Raw genomic sequence first — 24138 nt, 5'->3', positions numbered from 1 at the left:
TGTCAAGGGCACACATTATTGTGGACTTGAGGTAATTATGGCTGAAAAAATGACGTCATTGGTAAATTATCGGGGTAAAAAAAAAGCACGTGGGCATTGATAATAATTATTGGGTTAAATCACGTGGGCATTGGTAATAATTATTGGGTTAAATCACGTGGGCATTGGTAATAATTATTGGGTTAAATTACGTGGGCATTTGTAATAATTATTGGGTTAAATCACGTCAGCGGAGTATTGTATTCCAGACCCCCCCCCCCCCCGTTGTTTCCCGCGCAAATGCAAGGCGGCACGTGCACGTGACGTCACGACCCCCCGTGCACGACCCCCCCCCCCCTGTGCACGACCCCGCCCCCCCCGTGCATTGCCCCCCCCCCGCACAGCCCTGCGTTAACCTCGCCGCCTGCCCTCATTAATTCTCGGCATTAGCGCGGGAGGGGGGGGAGGGATGAACCGCGCTCGGTAATTTCCGTCAGCCAATCGGATCGCGTCAACCGCCGCTCGCGGTGACCTCACCGCCCAGTCGCGGCGCGATTTTAAATCGTACAACGTATGGGCGGGGCAGCCTCGGGCCGATCGGCTCGGTCGCTCGGCTTATCCGCTCTGTGAAATCTACGCGGCATCACCGCCGCGTCGTCACGTTTTCCCTCCGCCGTGCTCCGGCTCGTCCCCCCCGCCCCGCCCCCCTCCCCACCGCCAGCCGCGGCCGCATCACCGCCGCGGCTCGCGGTGATAAGGCGAGCGGGGAAAGTAGGGCCCTGAGGCCTGGGGCCCCCGCGCGTACGGGAATCGCGAATTTAAGGCGAATTTAGTTGAAGCGTCGCCACCGATGCCATTCGCGCTCAAGTAGGGCGACGTAAGAAGACTCGGACACCGCCGGAGCGTCGCGTTTGAAGGTAATTGCGTTGTAAAATGACCGCGCTATAGCTGTAACAGAGGCTTACGATGATACGGTATTCATAAAGAGCCTGGCGGCAAGTAACGTATAATTCCTGGAATATAAAGCGAACTTTAATAAAGAAAAGTATGTTTCGTTGCCTTTAACTTCCTCACGTGTCGTGGTTTCTTTTACGTAACGCCGAGTCGTCTCGATGTCGATTAATTTGTGAATTCGTTGTTTGAGGCCTTCGCCGGAGTAGGTTGGGCGGCCCTGCCGGGTCGGATCGCTTCTTGCGCAGGTAGGAAAACTATCCGAGCAGCGGGGTCTGAGCGATACCCCGAGGGGCCTGCTCTTAATGCTCTTGTTTATTTGTGAACATTTTACAAGATTAACAGGTTTTAAAACTACAACAAGTATATTGTACATGAACAACAATACAGGTAAACGGATAGTCGTCATCACCAGCACTGCTTCGTGAACATCCTTCCCCAAACAGACATTGACCAAACACTTTAATCTAATACATAAGCGCACTCTATTAGAAGGTAAATGCTTAAACGGATAAACAGGATACGTTAATGGGTAATAACCATTGCGTTTGGGATTATGTTTGTATTTGCTCAGACAGTTTTCAATCCACAGCTTTGGTTAGGGCACTCACCATGCCGGTCGCGGGGTGGGTTTGGTGGTTTGTCAACGTTTATTTTTCTCGCCTGTTTGTCGTTTGTATATATTGTTGCGTTCCCTTTATGTATCAAACATGCTTGGTATTTCCTACATCATCACTTCACCAGCTCGCGCGCTGACCAGCGCGGTGAAGTATGGCCAAATGATCCTTCAGTGGATTGACATCGAGGCCCCCCCCCTTGTATTGCTTACGCGACTTTGTTTCGTGCGGTGTTTAGGGGCCATTGAGCGGCTCACAATAACAAAAACTTTTAAAAAAGCGATTCATTGTCCAGGTTGTACATCCCGAAATACTGTACCTGTCGTCGGTGTTTTTTTTATCTCCCCCTTGTGTTTTCGCCATATTTATAAAGGTCGCGTTTGCATGTACAGTAATGTCTGGTGTTTATAACTGGGTTAATTCGCCTATTGCGTGGGAAAATCGCCTGCCGTGTTTTTGTACCGTCGATTATTTCCGAGCCCACTTTTTGAAGATTGTTGCCCCCCCCCCCCATACCATGCCTCATGGTGGGGTGGCTGATAAACCCGATTTAGACGAGTAATCCGACTAATCGGTGGAGTAATCTTTTGCTTAAATGGTTGGATTGGCCAACTGTCAAAAAAATGTGCAGTTACAATCAGAAATGTTTATACTGGAGGAAATCCGATGAGCTATCAAGCTCTTTGTCACAGGCGTCCAGTCGTGGTGGGCAAAACGTTACAACAACCAATACAAAAACACGATGGGAGTGCGTATTATAGGAAGGGTACACATTGACAATTGGTTGCAGCTTCTGTAGCCCCGTGTACTTAAATTTATAAGTGCCATGATTTTTATTAGCCATCGGTGTCCTTTGAACCAGGTGATAGCCCCATTGAGTTGTATTTGTCCCATTGTCAGTTACACTTATCTTGAGTCAAACTTTGGAGCCTTTGTTATATTCAATTTTCTTGCAAATCATATCTGTAGTTATTATCGTCACTGCCATCATCCTCATCACCTGCTGTGTATTCCACGACCAAAAAATACAGCAGTGTGTCTGTAAACACGGAGGACTGATTAAAAATGAAACCGCATCATTATTGTTAAATAAAGATGTTGGCAAGAGCAGGTCACGGTAATTTCATGAAAAATAATTTGACAATTAAAAAACAACACGCCAATGTACTTCCAAAAGATGTCTCTCAATTGCTGCTGTGCATTGCTTGCTCTGAAAGGGATCAGAAATGTACATGATAAAGTCGGACAAATTGATAACTACGCTTAAAGAGCATTTTTCAGGGGAATGCTGGCAATTTAACAGAGACAGAAAAGAGTAACACAATGAGTAGGCTTGAGCGTGAGAAATTTGCTGAGGGGGTGGGATAAAGTTGATAGCCGGTGGGCTTGAGACCAGTGACGAAATAGCAGCCAAAGGATGGAAACGCCCAAGGGTCTGTGCGCGCACTTTGAGATGCGAACAGCAAGATCGGCTTGTGTGCAGGAGTGACGTGGATTTGGCATTGCAAGACCACGAGGAATGGCGCTGTGTTGGAGGCCTGCATTGAGCAGTGTATAAAACCATGGCTGTTTACACTTGTCTACCCTTGAGTCACCAGAATTGAGCGAGTACAGTTATTGCCTAATGGACCGGACTTTACGTCAAGAAAGGCCCCATCCCCATCGCGCGATTTTGCGAAAGGGCAAAAATAGCTGTGTGAAGAAGACCATCCCCTGCCACAGAGGTGTGGAATGTCCACAATTGGCGAAGAGTGACTAATGTAAGGGGCAGACGAACTCGTCATAACAGTACATGAAGTAACAGATTTACGTTTCAGGCAGTGGGCCCTCCTTCAGAGCAGAGCGAAATGGCAGAGCATATCTCTGGCGTCTCTTATATAGGTTATATTTTGAGATCGAACTTTGCACAATGTGGCCCTGAGAAAACTAACATTTACAAATGAACACTAAGAGTTTCGTTTTTAAAAACAGCATTTATTGACATTTTTATAACCCATAGAAAACAATGGGGTGGAGTGGCAGCGCAGTGAGTAACACGCTGCGATTCTCGGCCACGACTAAAATCAGTGGCGAGTGATATATGAACCCGTCCTGACCGCGCGCCCTCCCTTCAACCCCATACTCACCAGTGACTAGAACTGTGGTAAATTTAAATAGGCACCCATGACTGACAACGCATGTAGATGCTTTCAGAAATGGATGAACACGGGGCTATGAATCATTTACATTAGTCAAGAATAAATAATGGAGTATAAATAATGGAGTGACAGCCAAGGATTGGAATGCATGACAGCACGTCCACCGAGGAGATGGAGTATACAGGTGCTGGGTGGATTTTTACATCACGGTCATGAGAGGTGGGTGGTGTCTTCGGGAGGTCTTCATCCAGCTGTGGATTGACTGGTTCATGATGGATGATTTTTCGAACACGTAAGAATGCATTTATCTCGAAGCTACAAAGACGCCCACATTGAGGGTGCGTTTGTTTTTATTTTAAGAACTTATAGTGTGGGAGAGCGGAATTTTTTTTGTTCCCAGTGGCTGACCTGCGAGTTGAGTCACCTTTTGCTGTAATGAATGCGTGGTTTCTATTAATAGTGAAGGGGGACTGGTGGAAACACTTTTTGCTTGTCGTCAGGAGCGTGGGCCAGAGGTCGCAACCGGGTACCCGATACCTGGCTACCCCGTACCCAGCCGGGTATGGGTACCCGTTTGCGACCCTGGTGCGGCGGGGTACGGGTAGACTGTGAGTCACGGTGAGTAACTGTTTGTCACTCATTTCCCAACGTCTTGTCTCTTCTCACAATTCAAGTTCCTAGAATCAACCCACCCGCGCCTGCAACATTGCTTCATCCCAGAGGTCGCAATCGGATACCCGTACCCAGCCGGGTATGGGTAGGGTATGGGTACGGCCGGGTACGGGTACCCGTTTGCGACCCTGGTGCGGTCGGGTACGGGTAAGGAATCAAAACCCGTTTGCGACCTCTGGCGTGGGCTTACGGAGCCAGGCGAGGCGACATGGCCACCAGAACTCAAGATCAGTGTCCTTTCTCTCACCCTTCTGAATTTTCCAGTCACCTCAGGCAGGGTTGGGGGGAGGGTTAAACTCCGAACCGGGTCCTTGGAACAACTGCCACGAGCAGGTAGGAGACATACCTAAACGTGTTTTATACTATTTTCTCTTTTTATTTAATTGGAGTCATTTGTCAGAATATTTTCTCTTTAACGGCCACTAACTTGGGTTCGAGGGATTCCGCCGCGGTGTAATGGTTGGCACTCTGGATGTCACCGGTTTGATTTCGGCACTCTCATTGAAGCGATCGGCACGTTTTTAAATCCCCACATATAAATAGGAACGCCACAATTGTTCGATCGGCAGGTCAAGCGTGGTGGGGTAAAGTGTAGGTCCTCCCAACCCTTCCAAGACATTTGGCCCTCGTGGAAGAGCCACCACAGAGGTGCTCTATTCTAAACTGCAGAGGCCCTTCTGCCAGCAGTGAAATGAGCAAGAAATTGCAGGGCTACACCTTTATCTCTTTACGTTGCTGTGATTCTCACATTGCGTTTACAATAGCGTCTTGATTCTGGATCAATCTATGCATTTTTTATTTGTTTGAGCATATTGAGATTTTGAAACGCATAAATATTTATCAATCATATTGATTTTTTTCAAATCACTAATTGTATAGAATGAAAGGGTGAAGAGGAAACCTGGCAAGGGTGATGGACACCCCACTCTTTTTCATGGCGTCTTGATGTAGTTGCACATAGACGCCAAATATTTAGAAATTGTATCGTGACTCAACCCACTGGTGCCATCGCTGTGTGTCACTCCTGGTTTCCATTTGAACAAGGTAATAATTGACCAAAGAACACAAAACAGCACGTGCAGAATTCCAGTTGAACGTGGTCAATATTTTGGCCTCAAAGCCATGGCCCTGTCGCAGTATTTGGCGGATGTCTTGTTTGGGACGCTCGTGATGATAACGCTGTACAGCACGAAGTAACGTTTTTTCACTTAAGACTGCAGTTTACGCCATAGCCAAACTCAAGGTTATTTGAATACAAGTTGTAAATGAATGCGCAGATGGAGGTATCACTTTACCCGATGTTTAGCTGACGTCAGATTTAAGTAGAAACTTTCCCCCTTTAAAGTTTTACACTTCTTTTAAATCTCAGCTCCCACTCCGGTGTCATTTGTTGTGGCTGGTGTCGTGTATTGCTTATCGCGATTTGGGGAACACGAAATTGGTTTTGAGCCACGGTGTCTTGTCTGTACATTTTTCTTGTAACTGTGTGCAAAACTTCTAATAATTCAAACTGATCCACGACACGCACTCGTGAACGAAAGCCTCGCGTGGGTCAGCTCAGCCTTAAACGTTGCGCCTGGGGCAGGTAGTACGGCATTGGTAGAGGTGTGGGTGAATGGAGACCTAGCGAGTCGCTGCCTCCCAAATCATTTATTCAGTCGTTGGCACTTGATATTTGCGCCGTTCCGTTAGCGCGAGGTCATCGGCGGAGGTGCGATGTTTTCCTGACGATTGTAGTCCGCACTAATTTCACAGTGGGGGGGGAGAAATGTTTCTTTCTGATTTTACCCAATCAGATGATAAATTTGAGTTTTTCTTTATTGAAAAATTTGGACCATGACTGGCACATGTGGCCTAACTCTTTGTTTTTAATGTTACAGATCCTTAGCGTCCACTGTGAAGTGGTATGCTGCATATGTTTGGTACATACACATCCGCATTAATTAGCCAGTGCGGCTGCGAACTTTTGCCAGTCGCACGGTCGTGAAGACCTTTTTAAAGGCGCTCGCTAACGGCAGCCATCCCAACAGCCCTTCCAGGCTGCAGGAGATCGCCGATTAAATAATCGCATTCTGGTGGAATTGCTTCGTTGATGACGTACAATATATTCCTCAGTGATGCATAACTCGTGTATTTGTTTGTGGTGATGTTTTTGGTTGTTTTAAGTGAACCTTCAACCGGAGTCATTTCAAATACCTGTTGAACAGGTGTGTGTGTGCTTGCATGCGATGTATATTGACGCTGAATAGCAACTGATGCACACACACCTGCCCCAGGTGCGTCATTATCAACCTCCTGAAAGTAGTGCAGCTAAAGTTAAATGCCACCAAAAAAACTCCCTGTTCCTAACACAGGACATTCCAGTGTGTAAATGATGTGTGTGTATGGTGGTCTGTGGGATGCGGTTAGCGCGCCACGCTACTAACCCAGTGACCCCGAGTTTTATTCCCCGCTCACTGCCAACACCAGTGACTATTATCTGAACCAGTCCTGGGCCTCCCCTAGGTCGACTCAGCCTCAAATCAGTAGCTGGTGTGGTGTGTAGTAAACATCAGCGCCAGGAAGCCAAAGGCACCCGGGCTCTCTGCTAGCCACTCACCCCCCTCGTGTGCTGTGCCGGTCCTTAATAGGTTCTCGCTAGTAGCACTTGCCCCTATAGTCTGTTAAGGCTATACGAGGAATCTTTATCATTTGTGGTATGTGGAGCCTGTAGTATTTGTGCACTGCTATGAACCTGGTGACTGACCCATGTGCGAATCCGTTTGCTGTGCTGGCCTTCATAGGTGCCTGCAAAGACCTACGTTGGTTTTCACGCTTAACTGCCGGCAACATCAAGACCTAAGCTGATTTCTTGTAGAGGCTTTAAAGAAATATTACAGCGCCCTTTAAACCCAACGTCGGAGGTGAATCCTCGGTACCCAAGCTGCGTTTAGCAATGACGATGAGATGACGTGGGTCGTTATTGCTCGAGCGATGTGAAGTGGGGTGGGTTTAGTCCAACTATTATTGGAGGAGCCACGTGCGCGATGACCTCTTGTAGAAGGTGAGGGACACGGGAGTGCTGCAACTCATTTGCACGTTGGCCTGGAAAACTGTGGCAGAAATAAAAATTCACCCCCCTCCCTCCCGCTTCCTCTGGTAATGAAAAACTTATTTAAGTCATGAAATATAATGCTGTTTTTTTATTTTATCTTTTGGATATTTCCCCAGTTTTTATCCCGGTTGTGCTCTTGATGTCGTGTCACGAGACTAATCAATTCGGAACTCTCTTGGTGCAGTGTCACCCTTGTTTAGAGAACATTTTGAGTAGCGTGGTTAGCTTTGTACGGTGAAAAAAAAATGTTCAACAAAGTGGCTGTCACGGAACTACTTCTAAAATTCCTTCAAGTGACCATTGTTACGCACTAGGGGGCAGCACTTTCATACAGGTATTGAGAAATGTTAATTTTATGAAACTCAAACGCATATTTTTATTTCTCAAAGCTGGAATTTAGCCAAATTCGGTGTTTTGTGTGTGTGTGCTACACCTTGCGCAATTCGAGTAACATTTGTGAAACTTTGTAATAAAAAAAAATCTAGTGCAGGCTGGAAATAAGTAAGGGTAAGGATGCAGCCTGCACATTCTTTTCAGTCTTGTGTGACTTCTTCATCATTGTCGCCCTTAGGCAGTGCCAGTCTGTGCCTCTACAGTGATCGGGGCGGGCTTGTCCACACGAAGCCGCCGAGACATAAAAGCGTCGGTAAGTAATAACGTCCATACTCTACCACAATTGATACGCTGATGCTTAATGCGATTTAATTGACATTGACGTGACTGTGGATAATTCCGTTCTGCGATTAGTATGCATGCATGTTGAACTTCATATTCATACCTTTACATAGCCAACCGTGCTACGTACGGTGCGCGGGGGAAAGGGCAACAATCTAAGCACGTAAAAAAAACGTTCTAACTAATTGAATTTTTAAAATCTGAACTTGGGCGGCGCTTTTCTCGGCAGGCAGCAGGGCGGCGAGGCGAGCGATGGCGCAAGAAGCGAACCGCTCGCAGGGCCCCATGCTGTGCACCATGGGCTGCGGTTTCTACGGGAACCCACGCACCAACGGCATGTGCTCCGTGTGCTACAAGGAGCACCTGCAGAGGCAGAACGCTGGCGGCAGACTCAGCCCCACAGGTAAAGTGCGGTGGCCGCGTCGGTGACCTGCGCTAGGGAGGCTTGAGCGACGCGACGAATCGCTTCTTGTGTTGACGGGACGGCAGATGGACTCTGCGAAGCATTTTTATTTTTATTCGAACTCTCACTCGCATGGGTTGTTACAGAATTATGAAGTCTTTTTTGTAAATGTTCACCGCTGAAGATTTGCACACTGCCACACATTCTATAATTACACCACTAGAGATTCACACCCCCTGTGTATTTTATATTCGCACCACTGTAAATTCACATGACTGAATAGTCGCACGACGATGATGATGATGATGATCATGAGTTGGATGGCTTCTGTCACGCCATACCGCGATAACTACATCCTTTAAGGACGTTGTGCAATGCTACAGAAGAGATGTGGCACACGAGTGCATCCTTAGTGATCTCTTAAAAGCCTCTCGCGTTGGTACAAGTCTAGCGCCATCGAGTAGACTGCTCCGTGCTGCGGGGACCAGTCGCGCAGAATGCACAATAGGAGACGCAACTCTTCGATTTAAAGCTTTCGTGACTGCAGGGATTCATCTTCTTGGTTCTTTCGGTAAAGTCATGTAGAAGGGAAATAATAAAATAATACAAATATAACATAATAAAATAATTCTCACGACGTTTCGGCCACAACGCAAGCAGCCGTCCTCAGGTGAAGACCAGGTCTGTCGGAGACAGCGTCGTGGCCGAAACGTCGTGAGAATTGTATTTTATTATGTTTTATTTTTATTATTTTATTATTTCCCTTCTACGTGACTTTACCGAAAGAACCAAGAAGAGACACAACTCGTTTATTTCTTTTGCGAATTTTTCGGCTCCCCGGTCGGTTTCCCCCGCCGCGTCTGACTCTGCTTTTATCGCAGCGCGTCTCGTCCCCTCGTGTTTATGTTGGGTCAGGGGTCGGCGACCTGCGTGCGGCTATTTTTATGGACCGCTTTGTGGCGTTATTCATGCTCGTTGTTGTGCTTCTTGGCATATTGAGTTTTATACTCTTGGTTTTTTCGCTAAAGTCGCGTAGGTAAAAAATGAAATTTAAATTAATAAACATAAAATAATTTTAAAAAAATCACGACGTTTCGGAGGCAACACAAATCTCTGTGATGACGGAGACTTGTGTTGCCTCCGAAACGTCGTGATTTTTATTAATTTTAATTTCATTTTTTGCCTACGTGCTTTACCGAAAAACTGTGAATCGTTGCAGTCACGAAAGCTTCAAATCTAGAATGAATATTGAGTTTTTTTATCGAATTATTTTGGTTGTCGGCCCCTTTGCTCGGTGTACAATTATATACTTTCAACACTAGATCGCACCACCCTACAGTCCATAATCGCACCAATGTCCTTTCGAGTCTATAGATTACATTTCTATTGAATCGTACCTCCCTAGGTTTTGCAAATTTGCACCACTGTGCAGGAACGTGTCGATTCCAAAACCAAATCATGACTACGGATCGTAATGACTTTAAGGCAGGCCTGAATCATTACATTCTTTTGGCTAGGTGTGTAGCAATGCTTTAATTATCAAGTTCATGATGCATGCATCAAAGTGCATTTTGTAAGTTTGTATATTCTTATTTATTAGAAGTGTATGCAGGTGATTTGTTAATGTTAAACCTAATGAAGAGAACAATACGGTACAAACGAGACAAGCATTCTCTTCCAAATGATCGAATCGCACCCCTGAAATGCTGTAAGTTTAACACATTCCTGCGGAGGGAGCTGGTAGGAACGTTGGGTTGCTCGGTCAATGGCCAGGGTCAACGGCGGCGTGGTGTATTCCGCAAATATGCCCGACTGTGAGGGCGGGCACAAGCCGGCGTGAGTAGGTTAAACGTTGAGTTTTATAAGGGCACCACGGGGTGACCAGCCCCTCCCCACCCCCCACCCAGCCCCTCCCATTTTTGGATGCACGACGGATGGACACAATAATCCCCTGTGGGCTGGTGTAACCAGGAGGTTCCTACCAGTATAAAGTCTCTTGAGTTCTTGTCACTGTTCTACTGTTTGCATTCTGTCACTTTGCATTCGCTTTTGCGTTCAGTCACTGGCGCTCCATCTCTTTTGTTCCATTACTTACAATCCATAACTTTGCGTTCCCATCGCTTTTTTTCTGATTAATGTGGACTCGCACCCCCTTGAAGCCACAAGTCCCGGGAACAGCGGTGCAGTCGCGGTCGCTCAAGCAGCGGCCGACAGCCTCGCATCGTCGACGGCAACCGTTGCCGTGGCAGCTGCGGTTTCGTCGCCTTCATCGGTCGCTCCAGCGACGAGTGGCAGTGCCTCTCCGTTGCCAGCCCCATCACCATCGCCATCTTCAACGTCATTGTCATCTGCTGCCGCCGCCACTGCCGCCTCTTCAGCGGTGATGACTGGCACCGCCATGGCAACGGCAAACATGATGGTGACGGCGGCACGGGGGGAAGGTAGCCCTGCCACGACACCGACGCCACAACAGGAGCCCTCGCAGGCGGAGGCTCCCTCACCCGGGGTCTTTGGTTCTCCCAGCAGGTGGGCACGGGCAGTTGGCGCTGCCAAGTCGGTTGGGCGATGAGGGGCAAAGCGGGTAGAGGGGTGGGGACGTTGACCGGTGTGGGTAGGGGAGGGGTGAATGGGATGGGCACTGCGTAAATAGTTGGGGTGATTGAGAGAGATTGCGCAAGTAATAGTGAGATGGTGATTTGGTGGGTGAGTCGGTGATTGAGTGGTCGAGCGCCGGTGGACGAGGTGAGTAGATTAATATTTTAGAAAAATTTGAATAGGTTCTACCCTTTCCGGCAATACAGCAGGTGTTAAGATGTTCAAACATCAAATAGAAACCTTTTGCAAGGAATCGTGTCCGTCGTTAACCACACGCGTACTTGTGGTGAACATGGAAACAAATATGCGCTGATAATAAGTGGCATTGTATTTGAAACTGATCCGCCCTCTTTAGGGCCTAGTCTCACCAGTGTCGGACTAGAGAATGCCAAATGGCGAACAGTACAAAGGCAATGCACTTTCAGAGCATTTATAGCTTGGTGAGCAAAATGGGACCTTTTTTACCAGTACTAGATTAATAGTGCGAGTTGGTAAAGTGGTGAGTAGATGGATTAGTAGGTGATTTGAGTGGGTGGGTAGAGTTAATAGGTGAATATTTATATGTGATTTATTGAGATGGTGAGGGGGTGATTTGGTAGTTGAGCGGGTGATTGAGAGGGTGTATGGGTGGGTTGGTAATTAAGTGGGTGGGTGACTCAACGAAAAGTGTGTGAGGTGTGCGAGTGACGACTCGTTGAGTAAGTGAGTGGGTGACTTGGTGAGCAGGCAGCTAGGCGAGTTGTTGATGCGTGTGTGAATGGGTGGGTGAGTGACGTTGCGTGGATGCCCTCTGCTGTGTTTGCAGCCCCATCACAAGCCAGCCCTCACCCGTCAGTTCCCGCATGACGGCCATGACCCTGGTGGCTGACGGCGAGGACGTGGTCACCACCGACCAACCTGTGGCCGCCACCACCTCCGCCGACCTCAGCGGTATTCTCGCTCGGCCGCACGCGCGCTCGCACGATCACACGTCTCCACGACAGCTCGGCTGCCGCCTTGGAATGTTTTCCACGGCAGAAGTTTAACCTTTTGTCATACGAAAATATAAATATTTACGAAGGTAGAGCGAGTTTAGATATCCGGCCGAGGGCATCGTCGAAAGCGGAATTAACCTTTGTCGTCCCGCTGGGAAAGTGAATATCAGGGGCGACGATTCGCGGTGTCTGCCGTTGTTGTACCTTTGTATTTTCAATTTCTTTTGTGCACCGTACGTTGGCCAACCGTGCTAATCGGAGGTGGAATTGGCACGGTTGCTTGACACGTTCCCAGTTGCAGCGCGGATTGTGTTTTTAGTAATCGTCACCACTCATGTATCGGGTACGATCCGCGTCGTCCGTGGGAAGTCCTCGATGCGGTTTGTGATTGCCCACTGCCGCAATGGCCATTGGAGAAAAACGGGTGGTGACGAAACCGAGCGTTCACGAGAGGTCGCGGGGACGGTCAATGGCGGTCTGTCGACGTCGCTCACTCTCGTGGTGGTGCACACCTCGCCGCACACCCGCAGCGTGCACCCTCGCGGATCTGGATGGCGCCGAGGGTTCGCCAGACGGCGCCGACAAGCCCCGGCAGCAGAAGAAGAACCGCTGCCACACCTGCAGGAAGAAAGTCGGCCTCACCGGTATGTGGCCGCCCTCCCTGCACGAGGGGCCCCGTGTTTGTCTTTGGTATTGTTTGCGTTTATTGTTTTTGTAAGTGCGTGTCGTCCTTCGTGTCTTTGTGTGCGTGTCTGCCTGTATGTCGCTGGGTTTGACATACACAGGTGGTAACGCTAACCATTACGCCACCGCTACGACTTCCCACCTGTGTTTAATTTACTGCCACAGCCAATATCAGTGACGAATATCTGGATTGGTTCTGAGCCTCGCCTATATCGATTCGGCCTAAAATTAGTTCTTTGCACAGTGCTGGCGACACCCCCCACCCCCTTGTACGCCATGCCTGGCTTAATAAGTGCTCGCAAATAGCACTTGCCCCAACAGTCTACACAGGGGATCTGACTCTTTGTGTGTGAGAAGTCGGTGACTTGAGTTCGATTCCTGATGAAGGGTAACACAGGTAGAGTATGTAATCTGAAACCTTGTTGTTGGTCGCTACTAGGTTGAGCCTTACTAAATGAGTGCTGACTGCACTACTACCACCACCACCTAGTGCTCTGTGCCATTCTTAAAAATGAAGTGCTTGCTCACAACACTTGTGTCTGTGTTCGTGTGTACTTAATGCACGGTTGAATTGTAAAGTTCAGACCCTCCAGATTAATAGTCAAATCATGCACAAATTTTATATCATATTAATTGCGTCAAAGATAATGAGAGGAATTAGATTTTTTTTAGTTCAGTTTTATTTTCGTGAATTAGTTTTATTCCACTGTGAACACGGGGCTCAAACTTCATGCATGGTGGCGGTGGTGGTTATGGTTCTCTAGCCAGTGCCATTGGTGGCAATTGCAGGAATGGTGATGGTGGTGGCGATTGATGTAATTTGGTGGTGGTCATGGTGAGTGGAGATTGTGGTTTCTGTATCACCGGTTGGGCATTACGGTTCTTATTTACACTTTTGCGTCCGTGCACATTCCCGCACCTGCCCTCTTGCTCACTCTCTTGCGCCCACATCGCTTGCTCGCCCACCTTACCTGTTCACCCACCTGCCCTCTCGCTCGCTTGCCCGTCCACCCGCCTGCTTGCCCCGCGCTCTCTCACTCGCTCGCCCACTTGCTTACTTGCTCACCCGCCCGCCCAGCAGGATTTGAGTGTCGCTGCGGGAACCTGTTCTGCGGCCTGCACCGCTACTCGGACAAACACGAGTGTTCGTACGACTACAAGTCTGAGGCGGCCGAGAAAATCCGCAAGGAGAACCCCATCGTAGTGAGCGAGAAGATCCAGAAGATTTGAAACGGTGGCGGCGTTGCCACCGGGTGGAGGCGGGGGGGGGACGCACGCCAGGGGAACAATCGCACGTGCACCCGGGGGGGGCCAGGAGGACGAGTCGCGACCTCCTTCCTTCCGAGCCGCCTCCACCGATCACTCGTTATGGGGTGGTGGGAGGGAGTTGGTGGGGGTGGGGGGGAGGGAGGAGGGGTGGTGGAAGATGAGGGCCATTTCAGCCTGTCCTTCACCTCCTTGCGCTGGGGACACGTTTTGGTTTATTTTAAATTTTTTGTTTTTTTTTGACCGGCATGCATTACAAGGTGCCCAGGCATGCTCGCATTGGAATCCTTTGAAGATAATAAAGCGTCGAGGATGTTTGGCTTGTTCCCAACTATTACTTTCTACCCCCCCCTCAACTTTTATTCTTTGTTTTTTTTCTTTTCCTGTTGGTTTATTTTGAATCAAGTACCATCAGTTTTAAACAAATTTAAGTGAAACAGTGGGTTTGTTTCTGTTTTACGTCGCCGGAACACGCTTGTGTACGCGCCCGGTCGCCCACACCGTGACGGGGAGGGGCCTGGAGATTTGCCGACTGCGCGACTCCTTGCCGGGCCGTTTGCCCATGCGCAGCGTCGACCGAAAACTTGACTATTAAAAGGGGAAGAAGTGGGGGCCGCCTTGCGAACTGCAGGGGGCGTGGAGGAGCCCACGAACGGAGAGGCGCCATCATCGCGTGGAGCACTATCACCGGCCAGCTTTCACGCCAGCGTCCATCGATTTGTGCAACTCCCGCAGTTCGAAACAAATATCGCGTGGCTGGTGGCAAGGGAACGTTTTTAGCTCTGACGGCAAGCAGGGGGCTTGTGGCGCGCGTGAGGTCTGTCCGTCGGTTGCGGTGCTGTGAGAAATAAAGGACTTGCTCGCACATCTTACTTAACACGTTGCGGAATAATGCCCTGTCCCCCCCCCCCCCCCCCCCCCCCCCCCCCCCCCCGCTGGAAGATGGAACGGTGATACGTTTGTCGGAGTTTTCCCTTGCGCTGGGTTGAGCGGAGGGCAAAAGGGCTTGTGTTTGGCCAAGCAGCGGGGTCCTAGCATTAGGCAGTTTCACCAGCAGTCGCGATAATTAGCTCGTTAATACAAAAATAACTATGATAATCGAGTGATGAGCGAGATTGGGCTCTGTCCCATGCCCAACTCTCGCGGTTGTTCCTGCATGCGACAGACTTGTACATTTTTAGGCAGACGGCGGTAACGATAGCAGTGAAGAGTACAAAGTTAATTACGGCAAGTGACAAACGAATAAGATAAACTATATCATGAATATTGGTTATAATGGCTTCAAGATTAGCAAATCTGTTGGACTCTGCTCCACGAGACGATCCGGTTGTGTGATAGTCGACGGCGAATCCTCTCTTTAGGTTTGGACGTCGGCACAACAGCCTAACGGTGTCTCCTTCCAAACCGGAGTGAGGCTCGCATGGATGGATTTTGTGTTTTTCCCCCCCCCCCTCCCACCCCCATTTAATTGGTCGTGTGAGTTTCGTTTGTTTTTAAATTTGCTTGAAATGGAAATTCAGTGTACGTTATATATGTTATTAGTATAATACCCGCTGTGCTCTCGTCTATCTAAAAATCTGTCGTTTTCGAGTTTGTCCGCTAAAGGGGGGAGGGGGGGGGGGCGCCTAGAACGTGTCTGAAATGGGTCCGTGGCCCACCGTCTTTTCCCCGGGGTGGGGAGGGGGGTGGTAGAGGAGCGAGGCCGATTCGGCCACCCGGAGCCCCCCCCCCCCTCCCCCCCCCCCCCCAGCGCTTCACACTCGCCAGCAAAGCATGGTGATGGACTCACCCGCCCACCTATGCGCTGTACCGGGGGTTAGTTTTGTTTGCGCTCGCAAACAGAACCTAACCCAGTTGGTATGCAAGGCTCGGCGGGACTGGCTCGTGTGTGTCCCAGGTGCTAGTTAAAGTGGCCCCTCAGGATAGAGTCATCCTGTGACTCTAATGCCCGAGTGGGTCATGACGCAGACACCTGCGTGGGATGGATCGGAAGGCATGGGCCAAATCGGCTCATAATAACGGAAGGAGGCTGCTCGACTTCTGTGCAGCCCATGGGCTTGTAATTACGAACACTCTGTTCCGCCATTTGCGCATCCACACCACATAGATGCAGGCCGGGTCCAAGCAAGAACATCTGCTGGACTAATATAATTACAGACCAGTGGATGTGGGCCCATGTCCTTGACACCAGGACCTACCGTGGAGCTGATCTGCCCACTGACCATCGATTTGTCTTCTGTAAGATGTGCCTACCATTCTTCTATTCTGGTGGTGGGTGTCTAATGAGGACCCAGTTCAAACCCACGTAGCCTGGTCTCAGCTAGCTGAGGACAGTTGCACGCAGGCATTTCAACATCGCTTGCAGCTGGGGTTCGCATTGTGCTACCCTGAGGCCGAGGGGAAATGGGTGAGGTGTAGGACTGTGGCTCATGCAGCTGCAATGGCTGCATTGGGTATGTGGTCCAGACCTCCCCAGAGACCCTGTCTGAAGGAGATGTTCTGGCTGGTTGAGAGAAAATAACAGACCCACTCCCATGTACAAAATCCAACATTGGAGAATGAGCCTTTGCTCTGGATCTGAGAGCCGTGTAGTGCTGCGAGGATGAGTGGTGGGGCGGGTTGCTGAGGAGATGGAATCTGCTTCGAAAGCCGGCAATCACAAATTGCTATTCCATCAGGTCACTTGCAGTCCCTCGCCTATCACCGTCCTTGAGAGAAAGAACGGAAAGCCGACCTCCAACCCCCAGGAACAGGTCTGCAGGTTTGCAGAGCATTTGAGTGATGTCTTTGGGAGTGGAATTCCCTCAATCCAGACACCCTCGTGGGGCCAGGTGGGGACGACCCTGCTAGTGCGGCGGTGCCTCGTTGGCAGAAGAAGCCACCCCTTGTGAATGGTTGGCTTGGGTGCCATTTGTGGAGGAAGTGAGGGGCGATCCAAAGTCTGAGACCAGGAAAAGTGCCGGTCAGAGATGATCTCCCAAGCGAAATGCTGAGGGAGGTTGACATCTGTGTGCAGACTGCCCTACATGATATCACAACTCTCTGGACCACAGGATGGGTCCAGACAGTCACTCAGGAGGAGTTTGATGTGCTGCTGCTGCTGAACCTGGTGTGTGCCACTAAGAAGTGGGTGGGGTCTTGGCATCGGCGCCACCAAAACTAAGCACCTGCCTGGGTATGTTGTGCCACCAAACACTCCATTCCCTCGGCTCCCCAATGGTGATGGAGCAGTTGTGGAGAGAGTGAAGTTTCCCGTACCTGGACAGTGCTTATGACCAGCTCCGGGTTTGACAGCAGAGGTCTCACTCCGAATCCGTTGGGCAGCATTTTAATCGGCTGTGCAATATTCCGTAGAAGCTACCTGGTCTGTCGCTCTTCATGAAGCTTCGGGTCTTCTTGGCCACAGTCATGCTATCCCTTCTCTGTGCTTGTGAAACGTGGACCCCTCTAATGGAATGCCAGCTATAAACATTCAGGCTGGCATGCCTACGATCCATCTTTTGTTTAATGTGAGGAGCTCACAAATCCTTGAAAATGTTGGACACATTCCCATCAGTGAGCTCCTCCGGCAGACAAGGCTGCGTTGTGTCCTGTAGCCCGCATGCCCAGCCACCACATGCCCAAGCAGCTTCTGTTTGGCCGCAGAGGGGACTAAACGGGCATGACATGGGCTGGAGAAGAGATGGATTGATGCTGTCAGGGAGGATGTGGAGCTGTGTGGACTTGCCGACGACTGGTACCAGTTGTCAAGATCGGCTTCTGGAGGAGGCTCGTGAATGACGCTTCTGGGCAGTTGGAGGCAGTCGCCCTCCAGCAACAACGGAGGGTGGAGGAGCGACGCGCCGGGTGGCTAAAATGCAGCAAGTTGGCACTGTAAGGGGTACAGCTTTTGCATCTACCGGTCATTTGTCGGCTAACCCATGACACCTGAGTCTGTCCCGAGACCACGTGTCAGCGAGCCTTGGACACTTCACGTGGCCTCAGTGCACCTGGCCTGGCACCAGGCGCAGTGATGACGCCACCGTCACTTAGTGGCGAATTGCGGGTATTGGTGTCTGCATGTACCGTGTGCTAATAAGATTTATAAGAATAAGCCAAACGTCCCCCCCAAGTCCCGTTGCGCTCTGTTCACACTTGGGGCTAAAGTGTGCCACGTTTGATTTAACTGCGCGTGACCGGAGTTTTGTTTTGTCCCCCTTGTCGACATTTGGGAATTTCTGCTGAATCCTAAGAACGTTTTACCCTAAATTTCGATTTAAAGCTTTCGTGACTGCAGGGATTCATCTTCTTGGTTCTTTCGGTAAAGTCACATAGAATGGATATAATAAAATAATAAAAATAATACATAATAAAATAATTCTCACGACGTTTCGGCCACAACGCAAGCAGCCGTCCCCATGTGAAGAACAGGTCTGTCGATAAGACGGAGTCTGAATGACACGTCCTGGGCTTGGAGCGTCTATTTAAGTTGGGAGGACGCTCCAGGCCCAGGACGTGTCATTCAGACTCTGTCTTATCGACAGACCTGTTCTTCACCTGAGGACGGCTGCTTGCGTTGTGGCCGAAACGTCGTGAGAATTATTTTATAATGTTTTATTTTTATTATTTTATTATATCCATTCTACGTGACTTCACCGAAAGAACCAAGAAAACGTTTTACCCTTTGTGAGCAAGTGGAAGCTATGCTGTGGAAGGAGGTGGGAGGCGACGGGAGACGAGGAACTGTGAATTATCGACACGCGACCAGCTTCGGGGAGGGGCGCGAGATTGATGGGGAACGTAAATCTGTAAATCCACAACACCACCCCCCCCCGTCTGAGTTCACGCAGTGGTGCGCTCTTAATGTCTTGAAATAACATTAATCTTTTGCTGTGGGCGGACCTTTCCATTTCCAAGCATGGGGAAGGGGGGGGGTTTGCTAAACTCTCTCCACACTCGACCTGATCCTAGCCTCGGCTCCACCACCCCCTTCGCTCGCACCACCACCACTGTCGCCCAACGCATGCTCCTTAATTAACACTTGGCCAATTAAGGAGTGAGGATTCTGCCGGTGGGGGGTGTGGGGGGGGGACGATAGGAGATAAGGTTGTGGCAAAGTGCGCCTGTAGCGTGGGGAACTGCATGGCTTGGTTTTGGCCAGGTCTGGTTGGATAATGCGCGCGCGTGTTTGTGTGTTTGTGTGTGTGATGTGTCGCATGAGCTTGAGAACATGACACTCGGCAGTTCTTGCCCAAGCTACACGGGGCGTGCCTCCCATTCAGGTGCGATGGATTACATCGGACTGGGTGGGGGTACACCCCCACCCCCCTCCCCCATTCTCTGTGTTTCTCTTGAAAGTTATTTTGATTTTAAATGTTCTTCGTATCTCAGCGCTCAGGTGGACCCGTAGGTCTATTTTCAATCACTTAACCATGTCCAGCATGTGCGGTCTTCTGGAGGAGGAAGAAACAACACGCAAATATTCGCGCGGAATCATGCAAGCCACGGAGAGCACGTGTGTTGTTTGTGTGCGCACAGTGTGGGGAGCGGTGGCGCAGCGGTTAGCGCGCTGCTGCGCTACAAACCCGGCGACCCAAGTTCGATTTCCGCTCACGGCCAACATCGGTGACGATTATATCTGAACCGGTCCTGGGCCTCCCCTAGGTCGACTCAGCCTGAAATGAGTACCTGGTGCGATGTGTCAACGTCGCCATTGGGGAGACAAAGGCGGCCGGGCGTGGTGCTGGCCACCCACCCCCTCGTGTGCCGTTCTGGCTTTCATAGGTGCTCGCTAACAGCACTTGCCCCTACAGTCTGTTAAGGCTACACGGGGGATCTTTGTCTTGTGTGCGCACAGTAGCCTGATTGTAGCCACTGTCCTTGGGAGGATGAAAGCGTGGCCTTTTAAAGCTCCTGGCAGTAAAAACGGCTTTGCCAACCCACGTGTACCTGCATCACCCTGCATTTTGGAGTCCTCAGTGCAGCGTCGCCCTATTGCCCTGCGTTGACAACTCTGTACTTTCACTCTCGACTGACGACAGTTTTAAACGAATGAAAATTGGCCATGCTGTCCTCATTTTATGGCTAAAAGTTGCAAATTCGATCAAACTTAACCATCAGTTGAGCTCATCGGGGGATAATCTTTATAAAGTTTGATTTTTTTGAAGTTACGTCTGTCACTAAACTATCCAGATCTCGTCCCTAGTTATGGACAGATGGGGGGAACTAATCTCTTCGACAACTACAAACTTTTATCATTTTGTTTTCTTTTTGTTCATAGATTTGTATGAATAAAACAAATTATTTATGCTAGATAATCTGCTTTGTTGTTTTAGGCATCGTCTCGACAGTATATTGTACAAATTTTACGGTAATAAAGTGCTTTGAAAATTAGTTTTCACTTCGTATTACTAAATAACGCTCCGCGTGTTGTGTCTGGTTTGAAACCAGCCAACAGACCCATGCTGTCATGTTTGGAAACCAACCAGAAGTGACATGACGAGCATTTTGTTTATTATCCTTCACCCCCCCTCCCCGTCTTCATTTCACATCGTTCACGCTTTCCAATTAGGGGTTTGTTTATCTGTTAAGGGTGATATGCGGGGGGGGAGGGGGAGGCGCTGGAGTTATGCAACTCTCCTTAAGATGATCCAGTGTGAGCAAAGGCTGATCCAGATGTGGCGATTCAATGTGTCCCGGTTGAGCCCCACCGGAAATGAGAGACAGATTTGACAAAAACAAGAGGCATGGATTGATTTCGCCTCTGTCAAATGCGACGATGTCACATCGGTTGGTCAACCACGAACTTTCTACCCCCCCCCACACACACACACAGATGGTGGTCAGCATTGTTAAACAACGGGAATGCTTTTAACAATTGTTTATTTTTGGGCGAGATCCTGTAACAAGAATTACACTCATAATCAACGTTTTTGGGTTTAGATCGCGTTATTTATAAATGTGTCGTAACCCTCCACCACCCGACACGGCCAAGTACTCAAATTGAGTACTCAAATGAGTACTAAAATTGTAAATGTGGTTTCACGCTTCAACACACCGGTGGGCTAAAGCAGTGAACTATTTGTCTTTTGTCAACGTGACACTTTTTTACTGATTGGCCGTGTCGGGTGGTGGAGGGTTACGACACATTTATAAATAACGCGATCTAAACCCAAAAACGTTGATTATGAATAATATTCGTCGCGAAAGCCTACGTGTTAAGCATTATACTACTGTCAGCCGTGGCGTAGAGGTTCGCACACTGGACCAACGCACCCCGTCCATCCGAGTTCGATTCCTCCTGGCCACGGCTAACTTCAGTGAGCGATTCGTTAATCTGAAGCAGCTTTTAGGCTCGTAATTTTTGTTTTAAATTGTTTCACCAACTCGCACTGACCAGCGTGGTGAAGTATGGTCAAACAACCCCCCCCCCCCCCATGACCGACACGGGCGTGCGTGTGGGGAGGGGGAGCTTCCAGGGTCGAGTTGATTTCGTTTCACCAAGTGACAACTCGAAGACGTTTTACTATCCCAACACAACCGGTGTGTGCTGAACAAGTCACCAATTGGCACGTTTAGTTTACGTGACAAACCACCTTAACAATGTTGACTTAAAGCTTTCGTGACTGCAGGAATTCATATTCGTTGGGTCTTTCGCTAAAGTCACGTAGATAGGTTCAAAGAAAACAACTTGTTATTTTTTGTTATTTTCTTTGAATCTATCTGCGTGACTTTACCGAAAGACACCTTAACAATTGTCTGTGTCGGGTGGTCGTGGCGGGTTTAACGACGCATTTATAATTTAAGCAATCTCGCTCAAAAATAAACCATTGAGTCTCATTTGCAAGAGTGACCTTTGCAGCATTCGTCCTCCCAGTATCTTCTTGGTTATTTCGGTAAAGTCACGTAGAAGGGAAGTAATAAAATAATACAAATAAAACATAATAAAATCAAATATGTTTTATTTTTATTATTTTATTACTTCCCTTCTACGTGACTTTACCGAAAGAACCAAGAAGATGAATCCCTGCAGTCACGAAAGCTTTACATCGAAATTCCTCCCAGTATGTTTATCATTTAAACAAATGCCACCTCCACCCCACCCCAAATCCTTATCGTCCTTAAACTACTCTCCGGACCTCGAAAATCCTTGTGTATGGCGTCTGTGAGTGTGCGATTGACCTATCCGCCTCGCAGACTGCAGGTGACTACGTGGGCTGGCTGTGTGTACCTTGCCTGAACTCTGTTTACTCGGAGGGGTTGTGTTTGTGGGTCGCTTCTGCTCCGGGTTTGGGGTTCTCTTCCATTTATTCTTTGGTTCTTTCGGTTAAGTCACGTCTAAAGATAAAATAATAAATTTAATAATAGCATATTACGACGTTTCGATTGCAACACAAGCAATCATCATCAGGCATAAAAGAAATAGCAACAAAAATCTAACTAGAAAACTATAGACAGACATACAAGCAGACAGACATCACAAGGACACACAGAGAGTGTGCTTGTATGTCTGTCTAGTTTTCTAGTTAGATTTTTGTTGCTATTTCTTTTATGCCTGATGATGATTGCTTGTGTTGCAATCGAAACGTCGTAATATGCTATTATTTAATTTATTACTTTATCTTTAGACGTGACTTAACCGAAAGAACCAAAGAATAATTCCTGCAGTCACGAAAGCTCCAAAATTAAGATTCTCTTCCATTTGTTTTTTCTTCTGCAGAAACAAAAATTTAATAAACCCTCGCCGGTGTCTGCGGTGCCAGCAGCGCCACACATCGAACATTGAAACATTTGATTTTGCCCCAAATGGTGTTTTTATTCGTGCCCCGGTAAAACGAAAATTAAGCTTCTTCTTGGTTCTTTCGGTAAAGTCACGTAGAAGGAAAGCAATAAAATAATACAAATAAAACATAATAAAATAATTCTCACGACGTTTCGGCCACAACACAGCAGCCGTCCTCAGGTGAAGACCAGGTCTGTCGAGGCGACAGCGTCTAAATGAAACACCACCACGCTTGGAGCGTCTATTTAAGCTAATTGCAGTCAGGGGACGACAATTGCTATGCGGGCGCGTGTAACCTCAATTGAATAATACGATGTAATATGCGGATAGGACAGAGGGACCGTAACGGTCAACCATTACGTGTGATTACATAACACGATGCAGACTGTTAGACTGGGAGAGAAGTGCATGTGTGGTTTATTTACAATGTTTCAATCGCCCGCGTGTGTGTAGGGGAGCGGTGGTGTAGTGGTTAGCGCTACGCTGCGCTACGAACCCGGCGACCAAGGTTCGATTCCCGCTCACGGCCATCACCGGTGACTGAACCGGTCCTGGGGCCTTCCCCTAGGTCGACTCAGCCTCAAATGAGTACCCGGTGCGGTGTGTAGTAAACATCGCCACTGGGGAGACAAAGGCGGCCGGGCGTGGTGTTGGCCACCCACCCCCTCGTGTGCCGTGCCGGCCTTCATATGTGCTACTCGCTTACAGCACTTGCCCCTACAGTCTGTTAAGGCTACACGGGAGAATGTCTCGTATCTCAACAGATTTGAAGACGTTGTTTAATTACGTACAGCTCATCTTCTTGGTTATCTCGGTAAAGTCACGTAGAATGGAAATAATAAAATAATAAAAAATAAAACAATCAAATAATTCTCACGACGTTTCGGCCACAACGCAAGCAGCCGTCCTCAGGTTGAAGAACCAAGAAGATAAATCGCTGCAGTTGCGAAAGCTTTAAATCGAAATACGCACAGCTCCTTTCTCGATCCACTGCTGGATGGAGGGCCCCCCCACGCAGTTTTGGTCGTGGGGGGGGGAGGGGTGGTCGTCTGACCATACTTCACCACGCTGGTCATTTGCAGGTTTGGGTGCTCAGGAATCGCTCGCCGCTGATGTTTGCCATGGCTGGGTGTCGCACTAAGGTCGCTGCTCCGTTTGCTACTTTGGGGCCGTCCATAAATGACGTCACGCACCTGGGGGGGTGGGGGGGTCAGACATTTGTGACGAGGGGGGGGGGGGGTGAGAAATGTGACGTCACTTTAAATAAATATAGACAACACGTTCTACTTAATTAAATTTACTTTTTAATAAACGTTTTCTCCTACAACA

General features: G+C 48.8%; 1 protein-coding gene across 3 annotated transcripts; it reads left to right on the top strand.

Annotated features, from left to right (window-relative positions):
* The first annotated feature begins 708 nt into the window (after positions 1–708).
* On the top strand, positions 709–14920 carry LOC144736132 (AN1-type zinc finger protein 6-like). Of its 3 annotated transcripts, XM_078618693.1 has the most exons (8): positions 709–896; positions 1124–1178; positions 8023–8097; positions 8356–8529; positions 10689–11055; positions 11930–12054; positions 12629–12742; positions 13861–14920. In XM_078618693.1, exons 4-8 carry the CDS (start codon positions 8379–8381, stop codon positions 14010–14012), a joined length of 909 nt encoding a protein of 302 aa, XP_078474819.1. In that variant the 5' UTR covers positions 709–896; positions 1124–1178; positions 8023–8097; positions 8356–8378; the 3' UTR covers positions 14013–14920. The 3 variants fall into 3 exon arrangements, with proteins under 3 accessions (XP_078474819.1, XP_078474818.1, XP_078474820.1); XM_078618692.1 differs by lacking the exon at positions 1124–1178; XM_078618694.1 differs by lacking the exon at positions 1124–1178 and having other exon boundaries at positions 710–896; positions 13864–14920.
* Positions 14921–24138: the final 9218 nt, after the last annotated feature.

Source organism: Lampetra planeri, chromosome 59 (assembly GCF_965212315.1).
Source record: "Lampetra planeri chromosome 59, kcLamPlan1.2.h2, whole genome shotgun sequence".
In the NCBI taxonomy this organism is placed as follows: domain Eukaryota; kingdom Metazoa; phylum Chordata; class Hyperoartia; order Petromyzontiformes; family Petromyzontidae; genus Lampetra; species Lampetra planeri.
This window is presented reverse-complemented; position numbering and strand designations above follow the sequence as displayed.

Coding starts and splice junctions, on each gene's coding strand:
- LOC144736132 (XM_078618692.1), top strand. CDS start 8,379: ATGGCGCAAGAAGCGAACCGCTCGCAGGGCCCCATGCTGTGCACCATG. Junction 8,530..10,688: donor CGGCAGACTCAGCCCCACAG/GTAAAGTGCGGT, acceptor ACCCCCTTGAAG/CCACAAGTCCCGGGAACAGC. Junction 11,056..11,929: donor GTCTTTGGTTCTCCCAGCAG/GTGGGCACGGGC, acceptor CTGTGTTTGCAG/CCCCATCACAAGCCAGCCCT.